The sequence below is a fragment of the Mus musculus genome, chromosome 18 (assembly GCF_000001635.26).
Source record: "Mus musculus strain C57BL/6J chromosome 18, GRCm38.p6 C57BL/6J".
Classification (NCBI taxonomy): Eukaryota; Metazoa; Chordata; class Mammalia; order Rodentia; family Muridae; genus Mus; species Mus musculus.
The window spans coordinates 4164650-4184638 of NC_000084.6; the positions used below are offsets into that span (position 1 = coordinate 4164650).

At 42.0% G+C, this 19989-nt stretch overlaps 1 protein-coding gene across 1 annotated transcript; it reads left to right on the forward strand.

Annotated features, from left to right (window-relative positions):
• Window positions 1-1182: 1182 nt before the first annotated feature.
• Window positions 1183-17587, forward strand: Lyzl1 (lysozyme-like 1). The gene is made up of 5 exons (NM_026092.3): window positions 1183-1298; window positions 3848-4011; window positions 4488-4646; window positions 16465-16543; window positions 17256-17587. The coding sequence occupies exons 2-5, from the start codon at window positions 3873-3875 to the stop codon at window positions 17323-17325; spliced, it is 447 nt and encodes a 148-aa protein (NP_080368.1). The 5' UTR covers window positions 1183-1298; window positions 3848-3872; the 3' UTR covers window positions 17326-17587.
• Window positions 17588-19989: the final 2402 nt, after the last annotated feature.

A 19989-nucleotide genomic window follows, 5' to 3' on the forward strand; every position in this document is an offset into this window, starting at 1 on the left:
TATGCCAGTGCCTGGCAAATACAGAAGTGGATGCTCACAGACACCTATTGAATGGAACACAAGGCCCCAAATGGAGGAGCTAGACAAAGTACCCAAGGAGCTGAAGTGGTCTGCAATCCTATAGGAGGAACAGCAATATGAACTAACCAGTACCCCCTGAGCTCGTGTCTCTAGCTGCATATGTAGCAGAGGATGGCCTAGTCAGCCATCATTGGGAAGAGAGGCCCCTTGGTCTTGCAAACTTTATATGCCCCAGTACAGGGGAAGACCAAGGCCAAGAATTGGGAGTGGGTGGGTAGGCGAGCAGGGCAGGGGGAAGGGTATAGGGGACTTTCAGGATAGCATTTGAAATGTAAATAAAGAAAATATCTAATAAAAAATTGAAAAAAATTTAAAAAAGAAGGAAGCATGGCAGCATGCTAGCAGACATGGTGCTGGAGAAGCAGCTGAGAGTTCTACATCTTGATCTGAATGCAGCTAAAAGACTGTCTTCTACACAGCTAGCAAGACTCTCAAAGACCACTCCCACAATGACTCACTTCCTCCAACAAGGTCACACATGTGCCAACAAGGCCACTGCCTGGACCAAGCATATTCAAACTACTACAGATGCTAACTGTGTGACAAGTATTTTATTCAGCCTGGGACTTTTTTGAACTTTTGTAAATTGTATTCCTGTCTCTTGGATGCTATTAATTTCTACTTGAATTCTCCTGATCTTCTAAAAATATTTTATTAATAGCAGTTTGCTTAAAGCAAACACATTTTATGTTGTTAAAGTCTTCAATGTTAATTTAAGTGCTATATTTTAAAACAAGACACATGTGTATAGATAGATAGATAGATAGATAGATAGATAGATAGATAGATAGATAGATAGACAGACAGACAGACAGACAGACAGACAGACAGACAGACAGATAGATAGATAGATAGATAGATAGATAGATAGATAGATAGATTGGTAAAGTATGAAAGTATAGGAACCTGTAATTAGAATTTGGGATTCATGTCCACTTAGTTATGGGTGTTGGAATGCCATTTTAGAGAGGTGATATCACTTGCATGGGAGGCCCTGGATAAGCTGTCTAATGGACCAGACATCCAACAAGACTGTTCAGAACTTTGGGGTTCTAGAACCTCCAGTCAGCTGAAAACAAAGGACCTAAGAATTCTTCCTTTGCCAAGGCTCTAGGGAGAAGTCCTGGAGTTAGTGAAGGATCACGTGTGCCTTGTGAGAATCAGGAATGGCTTCACGGGATTCAGGAAGGTCCTGAAAACTAGAACTCACTGTCTGAGTAAGTAGAACCAGGTTCCTTCAATTCATCACCTACAAAAATAGACTATGGACAGCACTGGAAATCTGTCTTCTCTGTAAGAGCAGAGCCTTAGCTGTTTGATCAGCCTAGCAAGGAGAAGCCTTCAGCATTGCTGAACAGTATGCTTAGGGCTACCATTGCTGTGGCTCCTGTCTTGAGCTGTCTGCCAGCAGACTCTGATACAATGGATGAAGCCTGACTTGATTTGTAGGCTCTGCATCTGACACATCATTTATCTGCCTTTCTCTATCTTGTATAAAGCCACAAACCAACACATTTTCTATGAAGAGACAGATAGTATTGTATATCTGGTGGCCTTCACACTCTGGCATGGTTCCTTGGGCCTGACACTGCACTGTGGAAACAGTCAAGCACAGTATATCACCATATGGGCAGACCAAGGTTCCAATAAAACCTTACTTGGAAAACTACATCTAGTTTGCAAGCCTTGTCCTTCACCAGCACCTAGGTTTTTTTTTTTTTTTTTAATTTTAAATATCTTTTTTATTCTTTTTTTTTATTATTAGGTATTTTCCTCGTTTACATTTTCAATGCTATCACAAAGGTCCCCCATACCCACCCCCCCAATCCCCTACCCCCCCACTCCCCCTTTTTGGCCCTGGCGTTCCCCTGTACTGGGGCATATAAAGTTTGCAAGTCCAATGGGCCTCTCTTTGCAGTGATGGCCGACTAGGCCATCTTTTGATACATATGCAGCTAAAGACAAGAGCTCCCGGGTACTGGTTAGTTCATATTGTTGTTCCACCTATAGGGTTGCAGTTCCCTTTAGCTCCTTGGGTAATTTCTCTAGCTCCTCCATTGGGGGCCGTGTGACCCATCCAATAGCTGACTGTGATCATCAACTTCTGTGTTTGCTAGGCCCCGGCATAGTCTCACAAGAGAGAGCTATATCTGGGTCCTTTCAGCAAAATCTTGCTAGTGTATGCAATGGTGTCAGCATTTGGAAGCTGATTATGGGATGGATCCCTGCATATGGCAATCACTAGATGGTCCATCCTTTCGTCACAGCTCAAAATTTTGTCTCTGTAACTCCTTCTATGGGTGTTTTGTTCCCATTTCTAAGAAAGGGTAAAGTGTCCACACTTTGGTCTTCGTTCTTCTTGAATTTCATGCGTTTGGCAAGTTGTATCTTATATCTTGGGTGTCCTAAGTTTCTGGGCTAATATCCACTTATCAGTGAGTACATATTGTGCGAGTTCCTTTGTGATTGGGTTACTTCACTCAGGATGATACCCTCCAGGTCCATCCATTTGCCTAGGAATTTCATAAATTCATTTTTTAATAGCTGAGTAGTATTCCATTGTGTAAATGTACCACATTTTCTGTATCCATTCCTCTGTTGAGGGGCATCTGGGTTCTTTCCAGCTTCTGGCTATTATAAACAAGGCTGCTATGAACATAATGGAACATGTGTTCTTATTACCGGTTGGGACATCTTCTGGATATATGGCCAGGAGAGGTATTGCGGGTGGCTTAGAAACTGAAAGCCCCTCTGTGGTTCTCTCCCAGTCTATGCTTGCACACAGAGCCAGGTTTTTAACATTACCTTTCTCTATGGAAATAATGAGCAGCTTAAAAAAAAACTCTATGCAGGTGCAGAAAACAACAATAGATAAAACTGTATACATCTTGAGTCAGTGTCCCATGTAGGTATCAAAAACCTCTCACCAGCCTCATTCCATCAAAACAGTGCTGCTTGAAGAAGGAATTATTTGTATGGGAGATCTTGTCGTAAGCCAGTCACCAGCAAGAAGGGCAACTCTTGCTTCTCCACCCACTTTAAATAATTTGTCACCAGCTTCTTTTGTTGTCCCTGTTCCTCATCTCCCAACATTTCCCACTCATGATACACTGTCCTCTCTCCACTGTAATTCATCAGGCCAAACCTACAGGTACCTTGACTGGAGTAATAGTGTGGAGACCCCTCACAAACCAACCAACCAAACAAGCAAGCAAACAAACATCATCCATTTGTAGTGTCAGATGAGAGGTTGATGTTTGAAGCAACACCTTTCCATCTGGAAAAGCATCAAACTAGGAGAATGACAGAGAATAGACCTTTCACCAAACCAGATGTCCTATGTCTCATTTATGCAATAAGATAATTCTGAATGTATATGTAGGGAACTCTTCACTCCATGTGTTCTTTCTTTTCTATATAGAGAGTTAAGGTGAAAATCTGGAAGTGCCATGATTTCCTCTTGGATGTCAATGAGGGAAGGCTTATTTCTGTTTGATTCTAAAGATATAGCAGCAAGAGTCTCCAGTCTTATTCCTGCCCTGTGTATTGTGTCTACGTGGTTTTCTCCTTTTTCCGTGATAGAGGTTCAGGATGGTTGAAAATGGACAGGAAGTACCCAGGACAGGGAACCCTCCATCAGAAAGTCCTAAATCCGGGGTGCCCACACCAAGATTACTATATTCTGAAATTCTTACTGATTACTGGTGCTCTCTGGGGGGAGGGAAGGTGTGAATCAATGTCTGACTGCTCTCCTGATCTTTGGCAGGCTCTGCTTCCAACGGGTCTTCGGGATGAAGTCTGTTGGTGTCTTCGCCCTAATTATCAGCTTCAGCATAGTCGCAGAATCCAAAATCTACACTCGATGTAAACTGGCAAAAATCTTTGCAAAGGCCGGCCTGGACAATTACGGGGGATTTGCCCTTGGAAACTGTGAGATTCCTCCCAAGCCTACAGCCTCACTCCACTTTTGAGTGTTGGTGTCTGCTATGAGGTGCTATAGGGCCCCTCTATGTTTCCACCTGGCGGTCTCCAGCTTGGCCAACTCCTACCAGAGATGGCCGCTAGCTCTTCACATGTTCTCCCAAACTGCACTTTCTTACCCTTCTTCTTCCCATAGCCCTTGTTTCGCCATTGCTATGGTCCTGTACTCATGACCACAGGGAGGGGAAAAGAACAGCGATGTCACCCATCCCAGTGTGTGGAGTAGTCTAAGCTTCCTTCTCCACATGAGATTCAGCTATTGGCTACTGTGCAGGTTCTGGTGTGGCACCCTGATCCTGTACACATCTCTGTATCCTGATGGTAGTTCTCATTTGTGCATCCTGCCCAAAGGTCTGCTGGGAGCATGTATAAAGAACTTCACCTCATAGAGCAAGCTGAGACAAAATTCTTTCCTCCTCATTTAGGGCTCTGCATGGCATACTATGAGAGCCACTACAACACTACAGCCGAGAATGTCCTGGAGGATGGAAGCACTGACTATGGCATTTTCCAGATAAACAGTTTCACATGGTGCAGAAATGCAAGAAAGCATCAGAAGAATCACTGCCATGTTGCCTGCTCAGGTACTGTTTCTGATTGCCCAGATCCATCTGCTTCAGGGGCAAAGATAAGAATGTAGATTGAAGGACATACAGCTCTCTCTGCTTTAAAACTAAGAGTAAGTCTCCTGCAGGGCCTGCTCTGTAGCTTCTCTGTAGCTTTCCTGTGGTGTATATGCACAAATATCTTATTCCTGTGAGGGTGGTTTTTAGTAAGCTATCCATGAAGACAAGATTGAACAAATGACCTAGGTAATTTCATGGATTGAAGCATTCCAGTTTTCAGCAGGAATAGAAAGCATTCCTTGCCAAGGGCATACCAGAACTGATCTTCTTTATGCACAGGACTGTCTCCTCAAGTGGATTAAGACAAAAAGGCTCAATTTCCACTTCTTAAAGAGTAGAAATTAATCTAGGATTCACTTCCTGCTCCTCTGCTTCTATTATTAAGGGACATATGTGTGGCCAGTATGGAGATAAGAAAGCAATAAAGGCATGTTCTGCTTCACCAAGCCTTACCCAGTGAATAAGAGAGTATGTACTCATACAAAAGCTAAGTCCACGGCTGGGCAAGATGGGAATTGGTTGATGGGCTCCAGAGAAAACTGATATTTTAGGAAATTCTAGGGCTGAAGACTGTTGTATAGTACTTGGCTGACGTGTTGGCAACCTTAAGGTCAATCCCTAGCTCTATCAAAAAAATCAAAAAGAATTTATGAAAACCTCTAACCTAGGATATGAACGATATGCAGGATTTGAGAATCCAGAGACAAGAATCATTCTAGGCAAAGGAAATGGCAGAAACAAAGAACCATACATGAAAATGTTTAGGTGGTGGTGGGGGGGGGATACAGAGATACTCTTCTTATGGGGAAGAAAAGGAAACTAAAGAACTATGGCAAACATAGTAGGAAAGGCTGGAGACTGCTGTTTGAGGGGTGGGTGGTGGCTGGGCTAAGGAGTGATTTGCAAGAAGGGCATGAAGTATGTCAAAGAAGATGCCCGCTAAGCATAACTGTGGTGACTGTAGTGAGAGCAAGTCTTCAGTGATGGTCACAGAAGGAGATGTTAGATATAGGGGGAGGAGCTAGACACAGGGGGAGGAGCTGGACATAGAGAAGTTGGACATAGGAGGAAGAGCAAGAAAAGAGGAAATCCAGCTATGAAGCAAGCAGGAAAGATCTGGGAAGACCGCTGTGTTCTCTCTCCCTCTCTCAATCACTGACATGTTCCCAATACCTAGAACATTTGTTGGTGATCAAAAAAAAAAATACTCACTTATTAAAGACATAAACAGAAACAATAAAGGACAGAGTTGAAGTCAGTCGGAAAATACTTTTGGCCAAATGTTTGGGAGCAGAAAATGAATTGTGTTTTAATTGATCTTTTGTACCTTCAAAGACAAGCAACAATATTATTGCATGAACGGAAGACTGAACCACACATTGATTGATCTTGTGAATTGTTGATTCTCGATGTTAATGTAGAATGGCCACAGCCTTATAAGGCAACCCCTGACTGTTTACTAGCCCTCATCATAAAACACTGTTCTGTCAGGGCCCAGGTATGCTGCTGCTTCTTCCAGATCCATTCAAAACAAATTTGTGCTGTCCTATAGTTGAGGACTATTGACAGCATGCAGAAGATTCCTTTTTAGCTTTATAGCTTCTGTGCTCAAACCACCTGTATCTTTCTCTTCCTGCAGGTAAGACTTTTCTCAATCCCCTAGGTCTAGGTCAGTCTCATTAGCATTGTCTAACAGCTTGTTCATAGGACTTCCTGTTAAGTGAGATAATTAGATCTATGCATTTTCTGTATCCAGAGCTGAATAATGGTATGCCTGAAGGTTTGGCTAATTTCAATTATCAACTGGACTGGTTTGAGAGGCAGCTAGAGCACTAATGACGCATACGTCTGAGCATGTTTATGAAGGTATTCACTGAGTTTAACTGAGGAAGAAAGATGTGCCCTAATTGTAGGCAGCACCTTCCCATGATTGGAATAGAGCGTGAAAGGAGCTGGGTGTAGTGATACTTGCCTTTAATCCCAGCACTCAGGAAGCAAAGGCATGGTTCTCTGTGAGTTCAAAGACAGTCTAGATTATATAGTGAGTTCCACGGCAGGTAGAGCTGCATAGTGAGACCCTGTCTTGGAGAGAGAGAGAGAGAGAGAGAGAGAGAGAGAGAGAGAGAGAGAGAGAGAGAGAGAGAGAGAGAGAGAGAAGAGAGAGAGAGAGGAGAGAGAGAGAGAGGAGAGAGAGGTGGAAGGAGAAAGCATCCATGCATTCATTTCTTTATATGAGCCAATGCATGATTTTAACCCTTGCACAGCACTATAAGAAAAGCTGTGATGCCAATGCCACCATGCTTGTGGTCAGTTGGGAGCATCAATAGAAAAGCACATGATCTCATCTCTATTTGGCAGCCACTATGCATCAGGTTTCATTGATAAAACTAGAATGACGGGAAAGGAGCATCTTGAGACCAGAATGAAGAAAGAGCTTTTGGGATTTAGCAACTGGTGGCAGAAAGCGAAGGCCAAAGGCTTAGAGAAGGGAAAATGCCATGAAGAAATCTCTCATAGCAACATAGGAGGAAGAGAAAGAGGAAGTCAGGAGAAATATGAACAAGATAATGAACAATATTGCAGAATACAATGATATGAGCCTTGATAGGAAGAGAAAAATGTATAACCCTTTCATCAAGTTCCCATTTCCACTCACATCATAAGACACACCAAAATATCCACACTAAGGGCTAGGGCTCCAGCACATAAGATCTACAGTGTGACTCACCTAATGGAGGCTTACTCTCAGACACATCCTCCAAAAACAACAGAACAGTAAAAAGAAATGTAATCCACTGTGTATTCCCACTAAGGAAAAAAATGTGTGTGGTCCATACAGAAAATTAAGCAACATAACGTTTCTCAACTGTAACACTGGTAATAGTAGAAAGAGTAAAGGTGTCCAAAATTCTGAAGAAGAGTAACTTCAATAGAAATTCCTTCCTCAAATCATCAGTACATTTTGAGTATAATGAATACATTTTTAGACAAGTAGTTAAAAACTAAAAAAAAAAAAAAAAATCACATTGTATATGGTATTCTGAGTTCACAGAAAAGTTTATAATTATGGTAAAAATGAACAATTTTATTAATTCTTTGATAATATCAGTTTATTTTGATTATATCCCCTATGTATCCAACTCCTCTCAGATTCGTGCTTTAATCTCCCCTCCATGCACAATCAACATTCTCCCTCTCCCCCTCCTTCTCCCCCTCCCCCTCCCTCTTCCTCTCTCCCCTCAATAAGTCCAGTCTGTGTTGCCCAATGAGTCTGAGAAGGAGGGTCTAAAGTATGGTTGACCTATCAGGAGTCACACCATTAAAGAAAATGGACTCTCCTAGCAGATATCAAATGTCAGCAATTCCACAGCTCATAGTGACATCCCATGCCCACCTCTACTTTCTATGCTAGGATTCTTTTTTGACTTGAGCTTGCACAGCTGAATGCATGTTGTCACAACCTCTATAAGTATATGTCCTGTTGTGTCTGCAAAAGTCTTTCCTTGAAGTTATCCATTACCTCTGGCTCTTTCAGACTGACCCCTCTTCTGTAAAGATCTCAAGACTTTCAGGGAGGGGTGTGGATATCCCACTGGGAACTGAGCACTATAGTTTCTCACCTATTCATGTTCACCAGTTGAGGGTCTTGATATTAATTGCTGTCTGCTTCAAAAGAAAGCTTCTTTGGTGAGGACCAAGCAATGTACGGATCTCTAAGCATAGTAACAAGCCTTTAGGAATCATTTTCATACTATGTCCATTTGGTACAATAATAGTATTGAGTTTTCCCTAGGGACAATGACATATCTAGCCATAGATTCTCAGCCATGTCAACAGTGTCAGGTATGGGTTTCATCTATGGAGATCCTATCAGGAAGTGGTTGGTTACTTCCACAACATTCATGCCACTATTTCATTGGTAGGCATATCTTGTCAGGGTGGTCATTATTATAGATTAAAAGATGAGGTTTAGATTACTCTTCTTCTCCAGCAGCATGCATAGCACAGGGCCATGACCAGTTTCTCACTAAATAATCTGTGAAGGAGACATGACATTTCTTTGGGGACACAGCTATGTCAAGTGACCTAGAGAAAAATCTAGAGGGAAATCACCCCAGACGCATCATCCTTCCTCCCCTACTTTCCTGTTTACCCTGACTTAAACCATGGGAAGTCAGAGGACATGAAAGTCCATTGGTGGCTTCTCTGTGAATCTGCTTGTTGCTCTGCAGAGCATAGTAAATACAAATATGGAGGAATATTCCAGCATGGCCCCCATATAATTTTCTCAAAACACTCGTAGAGGAAGTTTTTCATGAAGAAGATAAGCAAAGACACAAATAAAGCTGAACTTTATCAGGCCCACAAGTGGTATAAATAGCAACACAGAGGCTTCGTAATATTTTAAAGCTTAGGTCTTTTAGCTAGGGCACTTTCTCTGTCTAGCTTAGCCCAACTAATCCTGGCACTATGTCCTGCCATGTGGCTAGTTCTACCTCTCTGATCTGCTCTGGTCTGACTGTTCAGCTCTGTGTCCACTGGTGAATCTTCCTTGTCTCATTTCTTCTCCCATCATTCCTCTCTATCTCAAAAGAACTCTATGGAGTTCTCCATCTCCATAGATGAAACCCAAAAGTTTTATCTCACTTCCTGTACAGCTATTAGCCACCAGGTCTTTATTACAATCAATCAGATACAATTCTAAACTGCCTCTAGTCTAGTGAGGAATGACACATGTTTTAAAAGATGATGCTGGAGATGGGCTATAGAAATAACAATACCAGGATACTGCCAGCATTTAGCTTTCTGTGGGTACAAAATTAATAATTGAAAATACAGAGACATACCTTCACATGATGTGACCAACACACAAATTGGGAAAACAAAGGCAGCATGAATCCAGTAACAAGGACCTCAGCAAAGGAGAAAGGCCAACTCTATGTTCAGTATGGCATAGAGAATGTAATCTATATGATTTACACCCTTAAAAATTGATCTTTGGGATGCTCACAATCATCTATTGGATGGAACACAGGGCCCCCATTGGAGGAGCTAAAGAAAGTACCCAAGGAGCTGAAGGGGTCTGCAATCCTATAGGAGGACAGCAATATGAACTAACAAGTACCCCCAGAGCTCATGTCTCTAGCTGCATATGTAGCAGAAGATGGCGTAGTCGACCATCATTGGGAAGAGAGTCACTTTGGTCTTGCAAAATTTATGCCCCAAAACAGGGGAACGCCAGGGCCAGGAAGCAGGAGTGGGTGGGTTGGGGAGCAGGGTGGTGGTGGGTATAGGGGACTTTTGGGATAGCATTTGAAATGTAAATGAAGAAAATATCTAATAAAAATCATTTTAAAAAGCTGTATTATAGTTGAGTAAATATAATGTAAAATTATACATATTAAATTGTGCGAATAGCCAAATATTGGCTTTTGTTTATCACAAAAAAGCCAAACCAAACAAAAAAAATTAAAAATTGATCTTTGCTCTCAAGCACCATTTATCTTCATGACAAGCATCTAAAGAAAGCTTGGGTGCTCTGTAGTTATCAAGTGGATAACTCTTCTGTCTTTTCTTAGTTCTGTCAAGAGTGAGAAAGATATTCTTAAATTATTGGCTCTCATAGTTTTGTTTCTTCTTTCTAATATATGAGTTTCTGAAGCTCTGTTAATAGATACTTGCTTATTGATGATGACAGTGTTCTCAGTGGGTTATCCCTGTTCTCACTAGAGTATGTGCCTCCCCTTAACCAAGCACCATCATAGGAGATCATAGGGCACACAGACATAGGAGAAGAACCTGAGAGTAACCCCAGCTTCTTCTGAAAAGTGTCTACATGTCCACTTTCCCTCTATCCTTTTACTTTCACCTATGTCTTAGTGATAAAACAGAGATTTTATATGCAGAGCACAGCTTTTGTGTCCATTCTGGCAATCATTGCTTCATATTGACAGGATCAACTGCCTTCCTGAAAGACACACAGTAAATATTTTAATTAGGCTTTTCAGGCCATATATTTTCAGTTGCAGTTACTAAACCGTGATGTAATGTGAAAACAGTCACAAAAATATGTAAGTAACTAGGCATGCCTGTTTTCCAATAAAACTTTATTTAAAAACAAGAGCGTGGAGAGAGGGCAGTGCATGGAATTAGTCAGCCAAGTGCTTACTATGCAATATGAGTTTGGATCTCCACAACCACCATAAAAGCCCTGGAACAGTGGATGTAATCTCAGCAATAGGGGAAGAGAAGAGGATCCCGGGCCCTTGCATGGCCACCAGTCTAGGCAATCAGTGAGCAACAATTTCAGTAAGAAGCAATTTCTCAAAAAATAAGATAGGAAGTGACAGAAGAGCCATGATGTCAACTTCCAGGCAGCACAGGCTTACATGTACATGTGTATACGTGTGCACACATGCTCACAGCATGTCCTCTGATGTTTGCTGGACCCTGACTTAGAGGCTTTATTACTTGTTGTCTAGTACGCTACTTGATATAGAATCCATTTCTTTGGCTACCTTTGGAATTAAATAATATTTTTATAGTTTTGTTGTTGTTGTTGTTTTGATACCCCTGGCTTATTTTATTTTTAATAGTTATCCTTCTGTCTGTACTGTATAGAAGTAGAAACATTGTTGTAAAACCCTAGAAACCAGTTGACATTAGGTATCTACACAAAGCATATAACATTACATGCATGAAAGGAAAGACTGGCATTAGGTATCTTTACAAGGTACATGACAACATACTGTGTGTGTGTGTGTGTGTGTGTGTGTGTGTGTGTGTGTGTGTGTGTGTGTGTGTAATAGATCTCAGGCCACTTCAGAAATTATACAATATCTTTCATTTTAAAACTGTATTTCTAAAATCCCCACCTCCCTTCTTTAAACTACTCAGACAGAACTTATTTTTAAGTACTTGCTGTCATTTAGCTGCATTCCCCCTCCCAGTTTATATATTAGAAAAATCTCAAAATTTATGTGGTTGGTATTTAAAGTGGGGTATTTGCAAAGCAGTTCAGGTTAGATGAGGGTGGAAGGATCCAGATCCTATCTTGGCCATTAGTGATTTTATAAGATAGGGAGGGAAGCCTGAGTGATCATGTGTCAGGTACATGAGAATGTGTTCTCAGCCAGCAGATCCCAACAACATGCTCTAAACTAAATTTATTTATAAATTGTCTAGTCCTCAGCATTCTTTTTGTTAGGGCACCAGAAGATGGACTAAGTAAATCTTCACATATATAAATTTTACACACACACACAAATGTATATATACATATATATATACATACATGCATAACTATGCATTCCATTTATTAATTTTCTGATATAATGGCAGTCTTTATTTTCTTTCAAAACATAGGTTTTGCTAATGAGAGCTGGTTATGGGAAAGAAAGTGATTGCTGGTAGAGTGTATTCCATGTGTGCTAATCTTAGACCTCATTGAATTACTATCTAAATTGGCCTTTGTTATTTCAGAGAAGGGAAAGAGATGTAAACCAGGACGGTGGAGGTTGCAATTATTTGAGAGGCAGGAGGAGGCATGGGGACATGGAGAAGCTCTAACTGGAAGCATTTCTTTGAGTACCAACTGCTGCTGTTTTCAGTTGTAGAATGTAGTGTAAACTATCTCTCTATATCCAGAGCCTGAAGAACTGTTCTTATTCTTTTTGGCTAGACAGAATTGTCTATTTAGGGTAAATTAAGCAGAAACAATTATTGTCATGAATCTTTCTAAAAGCCTGCTGCCTCTTCCAATTTCTGCCCCTCTGCTGCCACTATGTGGTGATTTCTCTGTTTCAATGTCTCTGCTCTGATCTCTGCTCTCTCTGCTCTGCTCTGCTCTGCTCTTCTCTTCTCTTCTCTTCTCTTCTCTTCTCTTCTCTTCTCTTCTCTTCTCTTCTCTGCTCTTTGCTCTCTCTCTCTCTCTCTCTCTCTCTCTCTCTCTCTCTCTCTCTCTCTGCTCTCTCTGCACTGCTCTGCTCTGCACTGCTCTCTCTGCTCTGCTGTGCACTGTACTGCACTGCTCTGCTCTGCTCAGCACTGCACTGCACTGCTCTGCTCTCTGCTCTCTGATCTTTGCTCTCTCTGCTTTCTCTGCTCTCTCTGCACTGCTCTCTCTGCTCTGCTCTGCACTGCTCTGCTCTGCTCTGCTCTGCTCTCTCTGCACTGCTCTGCTCTGCACTGCACTGCTCTGCTCTCTGCTCTCTGATCTTTGCTCTCTCTGCTTTCTCTGCTCTCTCTGCACTGCGCTCTCTGCTCTGCTCTCTCTGCACTGCTCTGCTCTGCACTGCACTGCACTGCTCTTCTCTGCTCTCTCTCTCTCTCTCTCTCTCTCTCTCTCTCTCTCTCTCTCTCTCTCTCTGCTCTCTCTGCACTGCTCTGCTCTGCACTGCTCTCTCTCTGCTCTCTCTGCTCTGCTCTCTCTGCACTCCTCTCTCTGCTCTGCTCTGCTCTGCACTGCACTGCTCTGCTCTGCACTGCACTGCTCTGCACTGCTCTGCTCTGCACTGCTCTGCATTGCTCTGCTCTGCTCTGCTCTGCACTGCTCTGCTCTGCTCTCTCTGCACTGCTCTGCTCTGCACTGCTCTCTCTCTGCTCTCTCTGCTCTGCTCTCTCTGCACTCCTCTCTCTGCTCTGCTCTGCACTGCACTGCACTGCTCTGCTCTGCTCTGCACTGCACTGCACTGCACTGCACTGCACTGCTCTGCACTGCTCTGCTCTGCACTGCACTGCTCTGCTCTGCTCTGCTCTGCTCTGCTCTGCTCTGCTCTGCTCTGGTTCTTCAGTTGTCAACCTCAAGTACCCTAAACACTAAGTTAATCCAATCACTTCCAAGAAATTTTATATTATTACTTACTTACTTACTTACTTACTTACTTACTTACTTACTTACTAAACAGTATTGGTTTTCTGTTGTCCAGAATGGTCTCAAACTTACTATATAGCTGTGGCTGATCTTGAACTCATATTCTTCTTGCCTGTACTTCCCAAGAGCTAGAATCATAGCCATGCCCCCACCACACTCAGCCCTGAGTGTGTGCATTTGAAACTCTTTAACCAAACTGATAAATAACTTCCCCCATTTTGCCCTGATCCCTAATCCACACCCCAGATCCCACTGTGAGTGAGCCCTATTCAGGGCTCAAACTGTCTTCCAAGACGAACCTTGTTCTAAGATACATACATAGGATATACTCCTACACAGAAGAATAGAACATGTCCTCACAGTGTGTAATGTTCCCTTCCCAAATCTTGGGACATCATCAATGCCACTTGGGACATCATCTCTAGCCAAAAACAGGTTCGTTCACTGGGCATGTGAGCTCAGTTTATAGGGACAATGATGGTACCCGAAAAAAATGAATGTTCTGAGTATTAATGGGTATTTTCATACTATGCCTGACACAGTAAATGTTATGTTAACTGAATTAACTGATGGCAATGAGTAGCTGTTGTAGATATGTGTGTTTTTAGAAACAAGACTTTCAAGCTGGCAAAGCTCTGCTTCTCTCAGTGTCACTAAACTGAAAGCAATGGTTTGTACACACTGTTTCAGCTGCTCCTGTCTCCAGATCAATCCAGTCTCGGGTTTGTTTTTTGTTTTTGTTTTTTTTTCCTTGTTAAATGGTAGTTTGTTTTAAATCAAAATAAGCCACATTTTTAATAAATGTGCTTGAAGGAAATGTCACAACCATAATCTTCTAAGAAAAGTAATATTATTAAAACTAAGCCAGCACACTAAAGGAAAAATTCCACCCCTAGCAAATTGACAAACAATTCCCTATTATGATGTTTTATTAAAATGTAACATTTCAAGCCAATGTTTCTTCTTTCTGGTTATTTTTTTCTGACAGTCAAAATAATGCATTTCTATTGTAAAATGTTAGGCAATGGTGTCAAAAACATTGATGACAGCTGAGAGTTAATTCTCATTAAGACACTGGCATGTTCACAATCTTTTTTCTAAAGCTTTCCAATAGACCTGTGTAAAGGTGGGACATTGTGTGACACAGGATAGGGGAACCCACCAGATGGCAAAGCACCTAAAATCTACCTAAGACAACTGAGAAGCTGAGGATTCACATGGATTTAGTGTTAAATTTACTGTGTGTTATCTTTTCCAGCCTTAAGTATAATTCACAAAACCTCTCTGTAAAGAATGTATACAGTGTTGTGTTTTCCTGTCCATATATATATTGTGAAGTGATTTCTACACTCAGCTAGAGGCACATTCATAGTTACTGGGTGATAAGTAGGATATGTATGGGGGTGTGGTACATGAATGGCTTTTGTGTGTGACGTGTATGTGAATGTATGTGGTGTATCCATGTATGTGCATGGAAATGGTATGGGGTGGTGTATAGTGTAGGGAGAGTGTTTATTGTGTGTGGCATGTTTATGAGGAATATGTTGTATATGTGGTATGATATTTGTATGCCTCTGTGTGTTATATGTGTGCATAGGGTATGTGTTGTGGTATGTATGGGTGTGTGGTACATATGTTGACTACGAGTGTAGTGTGTGTGTGTGTGTGTGTGTGTGTGTGTGTGTGTGTATGTGATGTATGGTGTATGGTATTCACTACATAATCATTCTGCTGTGCCCTAGCTCTCCAGAACCCTTACATTTTATATCTGGAAGTTTGTACTGTGATCAACACCTCCTTGCCTCCTTGCTGCCTCACCTCTGACTCAAGCAACCACCATTCTCTCCTCAGAATGGTTCCAAACCTCTTTGATGTAAACATGAGAGAAAAAGTCAAACTTCAAACAAGAAAGAAAGAAAGGAAGGAAGAAAGGAAGGAAGGAAGGAAGGAAGGAAGGAAGAAAGAAAGAAAGAAAGAAAGAAAGAAAGAAAGAAAGAAAGAAAGAAAGAAAGAAAGAAAGAAAGAAAAGTTTGGTCTTTTTGCTATCTATTGTAGTGCTAAGTGTGGGCCCCCAAAACCTGGTTGTCCCAGAGATGAGAGAGTACTTGTGTACTTTAGCCCCAAGTTGTTTCTAATTGGTAAATAAAGATGCCAACAGCCAATAGTTGGGCAGAAGACACATAGGTGGGGTTTAGGTGTCCCAGGTTTAGGGCTCTGAGAGGGATCACAAGGAAAGGAATGTGAAGCAGGAGGAAAAAGAAGCCACCATGGGTTAAAAGTCGTAAAAATTTGGCCCAGATAAACCATAGTAAATAGTAAGAAATAACTGGGGTTATTGATAGGAAATATTGTAATAGCATAGAGGCTAGGTATTTGCCCAGCTCTTGTGCTGTTTAAAGCTTACTGTAAATATAAAGATTGTGTGTGGTTTTTATCTGTGAACTAAATGACCAAAGGCAGGATAGAAACCCCAGGTTGGGATTAAATAATTTCTACAACAGAAAGTCTAACAAGCATACTCTCCCACCTCTGGGACAACCAGGTCTTGGGGGCTCACACTTAGCACTTCAATAGATAGCAAAAGACAAAACCTCCACACTTTTCTGCTTTTTTGTTTGTTGTGATGTTTGACTTTTTCTCTCATGTTTACATCAAGGAGGTTTGGAGGTCATTTCTAGGCAATTATCAACCACCATTCTCTCCTCAGGTAGGCCACAATGAGGACAACCTTGAAACAAAAGATGTATTGTTGTTGATGAAATTCATGTTTTTCTGTAGGGAAAGTCACAGATCTTCCAAATCCCTTCCAGAAAATTATAGAGGGAGGTTCTGGCATAAGGACACACTGGGGTTAGGACCACCAGATGGCTAAAGCCCTGCTGACCCTCACATCTTTCTTTACAGCCTTGATCACTGATGACCTCACAGATGCCATTCTCTGTGCCAAGAAAATTGTTAAAGAGACACAAGGGATGAACTATTGGTGAGTGTGTCCTTGGGAGACAGGGCTAGCATGCGTAGTCAGTGATGCTAGTGGTGTTAAACCTACAGTGTGTCTGCTCATCATGGCTAGTATGAACATGGAATACTGCTATCTACAGAGTGGTCCAAACAAGAGGCATGGGTGTGTTGATACTCATCCCATGAGAGTGAGGGTTCAGAGGAACACAGTACAAACAAGTATGGGAAAAGTCTCTTTGTCTTGGGAAGGGAAGAGCACCTATTGATACACCAGGCAGCAGGGAGCCTGGCTTTGCTCTAGATTCATGACAATGAGGCTGCAGCAATATTTGGTGGAGATCAATAATAATGAGCAGTGAGCATAGAATAGCCCAGTCTGTGAATGACAACTGAGCAGAAACCTTGCCTAAGACTGAGCAGGATCCATGTGTGAGCATGCTTCTTTCAGCTGTATGTCTAATGAATACTGCTGATCAGGCTACCCATTTGGTAGGTCAGAGCTGTGGGTCTCAAGGATCCATCCTTACCAAAGTAGTTTGCTTGTTGGTGAGGCAAACAGTGACTTGGAGAAAACAGGGTGAGGGGGGAAGAACAGAAGACGTAAATGAGATAGAAGAGTGGCAACTTTGGATGTCGGAAACAGGCTAACTGGCGAGTACTCCCTGGAGGATACATCTACAGTCATTTGGTTGAAGTGCTTTCTTCTGCTGTCTTCTTTTCTATATCCTTCTCAGGCAGGGCTGGAAGAAGAACTGTGAGAACAAAGACATGTCAGAGTGGAAGAGAGGATGTGAGGTTTCCTGATCTGCAGCAGGTGCAAGGGTGCTTTCCGTGACCCGTCAGACTTGTACTGAGTATCGCTTTCTCTCAGTGCCCCTTCTCAGACTTGGAGAGGGAATCTAAGCTGTATTTTAAGAAAGTAAACATTTCCCTTTACATGCCGTCATTTCTCTCTGACCTGAGTTCAATGATGTCATAATAATTTCATGATATTAGTACTTGAAAAATCATTTCACAATGTCTAAGGACTGGAGAGAATAAACTTTTCTTCTTTGTTGTAAAGATTCCCAAGGATGTAGCTGTGACGTGTGTGTTCAAAAATGAGACTTTTGAAGGTCAAAAACTCACACTGTTAAAGAACCTACAAAGGCTGCCAGCCAGTTTGACAATTCCTACATCCCCAAGAGACTGTGGCCATTCTTTCTGGCCAGAGAACACTTGTCAGATCAACACTGCTGGAGAGGACACTCCTGCATCCTGAGTAGAATCATGATGGCAACTCTAATGGGACAAAAAGATGAAATCATGATTTTTATTACCGACTTCCATGACATTCATTTGAATTAAACCTATCAAATTCCACTTGACAGTCAGGTTCAAAACAAACTCAGGGCAAACGGCTATCTGTGTGTCTACTAGCACACCAAAGTGCGTGCTGGCTTCCAGGCTCTCCTTGTAATACCTGTCACAGAGTCCCTGACTCTTCTCAGCTCTTCTCACCCTGCCCCCAACCCTAAATGTCTCAGGCTCCCTTCTCTTCCCTTTTCCTAGCTTCACATTCCTATATAACCCTTACATTTCAGCACCCTCTTGTCCTCATGTTATACAATGTCAAACTGCCTTCATCTCAACAAGTGTAGATTGGATCAGCTTGGCTGGGAACCTGATGACCACATGAAAGGAGTCTATCCACAATGCTGTGACCTGAGGACATCAGACCCCAGAGATATTTCCAGGTTGGCTCTGCTAGATATGGGGATGACTTTCTTTGCTGATACACAGATAAGGATGGCTCTGCCCCAGGGTTCACATCTGGTTTCCTGTACACAGCTTTCTGTACCATAGGCCACAGTTGGTTGAAGCTGCATTGTTCTAAAACTGAAGTGAAAGTAGTAGTGCTTGTTGATTGCAAGGTGCTATAGACTACATCAAACTGAGGGTTGCTGGAGAAATGTGTTACAAAGCAATACGCCTTCGTTAGGACAAAGTTCCCAGGCTGATGAACAGTGTCTCAACTCATTCAAAACCCTTCTATGTCTCTTTGTGGCCATTGCCCAACTGGCATCTTTAATCTTTTAAAAATCATGACAGCTATTTGTCAAAGAATACACACCAGTATTGTCACAATTTAACAAGCATCATAAGCCATGGAAGAAAACGGTTTTGAAAACCATTTAACAATTGAAAAATAATTCTATAAGATGACTTAAGAAAAACTGAAAAAAAACCAGTAGAATCCCTTAAGGTCCCCTAAATCAATAACCTGTGCTAGTGGAAGCCCATAATTATGTTGTGGCCCAGTCATCCATCTGTCCTGCAGGCCTCATTCTTAGAGGACCTCCTACTTCATTAAAACCAGTGGCACCAAGTTAATGGATGAGCTTGGCACAGACCTGGTGCCAGCCAGCCAGTGTCTAGGGGAAAGGGGAAAATATACCCAAAGTTAAAGATAATGGGAAGCTTGACACTACAACATGCTCTCTCTCTCTCTCTCTCTCTCTCTCTCTCTCTCTCTCTCTCTCTCTCTCTCTCTCTCTCTCTCTCCCTGCAAAACTCATAATATTTTTAAGCATGCAATCTTATTATTTTCCTCCCAAATGTTTTATTTATTCAGCACTGTTTTACAAATACTAATTTAGGATGAAAATATAATTTTTCATAATTCAGAAATGCAAGAGGAAATGATTACTTCTATCCTTAGCGTATCTTTATTTGTCAAAAGATTCTTGAAGCAGCAACTTCTTTCTATCCCTACATGTCGTTTTCATGACATCCAGAAGTGGACTTTCCTCTTATTTTCCTCAGAACCAGCCACTTTATGATCAGGGCTACCAGATGCACTGGGCTGATGGTTGATATTAGGGCTGCATTATGAGCACTCTTCTTTTTCCCTTGGAGACTAGGTCTTGAGAGCCTCCTCCCCCAACATCTCTGCCCTTTGCTTCTCAGCTTGCTCTCTGGTGGCCCTAACACTTTTTGGACCCCTCTGCCATCTTCCCTTAATATCTCTTTCATCTAGCATGCCATTTCCCCTCTAGAGTTGATTGATGCTGGTTCTTGCCTAGGGTGGAAAACTGTGTTCCTTTGCTGCAGGTAATTAGAGCTCAGCCCAGCCTGCATGAGGCTTCCCTCTCCTCTGACCCTCAGAGGTCTTTCCCCTGAGCTCGTATAAGCCAGTGCTTATTCCTACCCAATCTGTAGACTCCTTAATGCCTGGATTATACCTTTCCCTTCCTTGGTTTTTCCCAGTCCTCTTTGCAGGACCACATAATAATTGGTCATGAAAACTCTGGCACTATTTGGTTCTGCTGAACACCTAGAATGACAGAAGGATGAATGAGAAGCAGTATCTTGCATTTATAAAACTTTTATTTTCAAGATGCTGCTTTCAAGAATTTTGGTGTTTGGTAAACCATGCCTCATTTCCTGCCAGTAACTCAAATGCAAACTGAGGAAGTATCTCCCCAC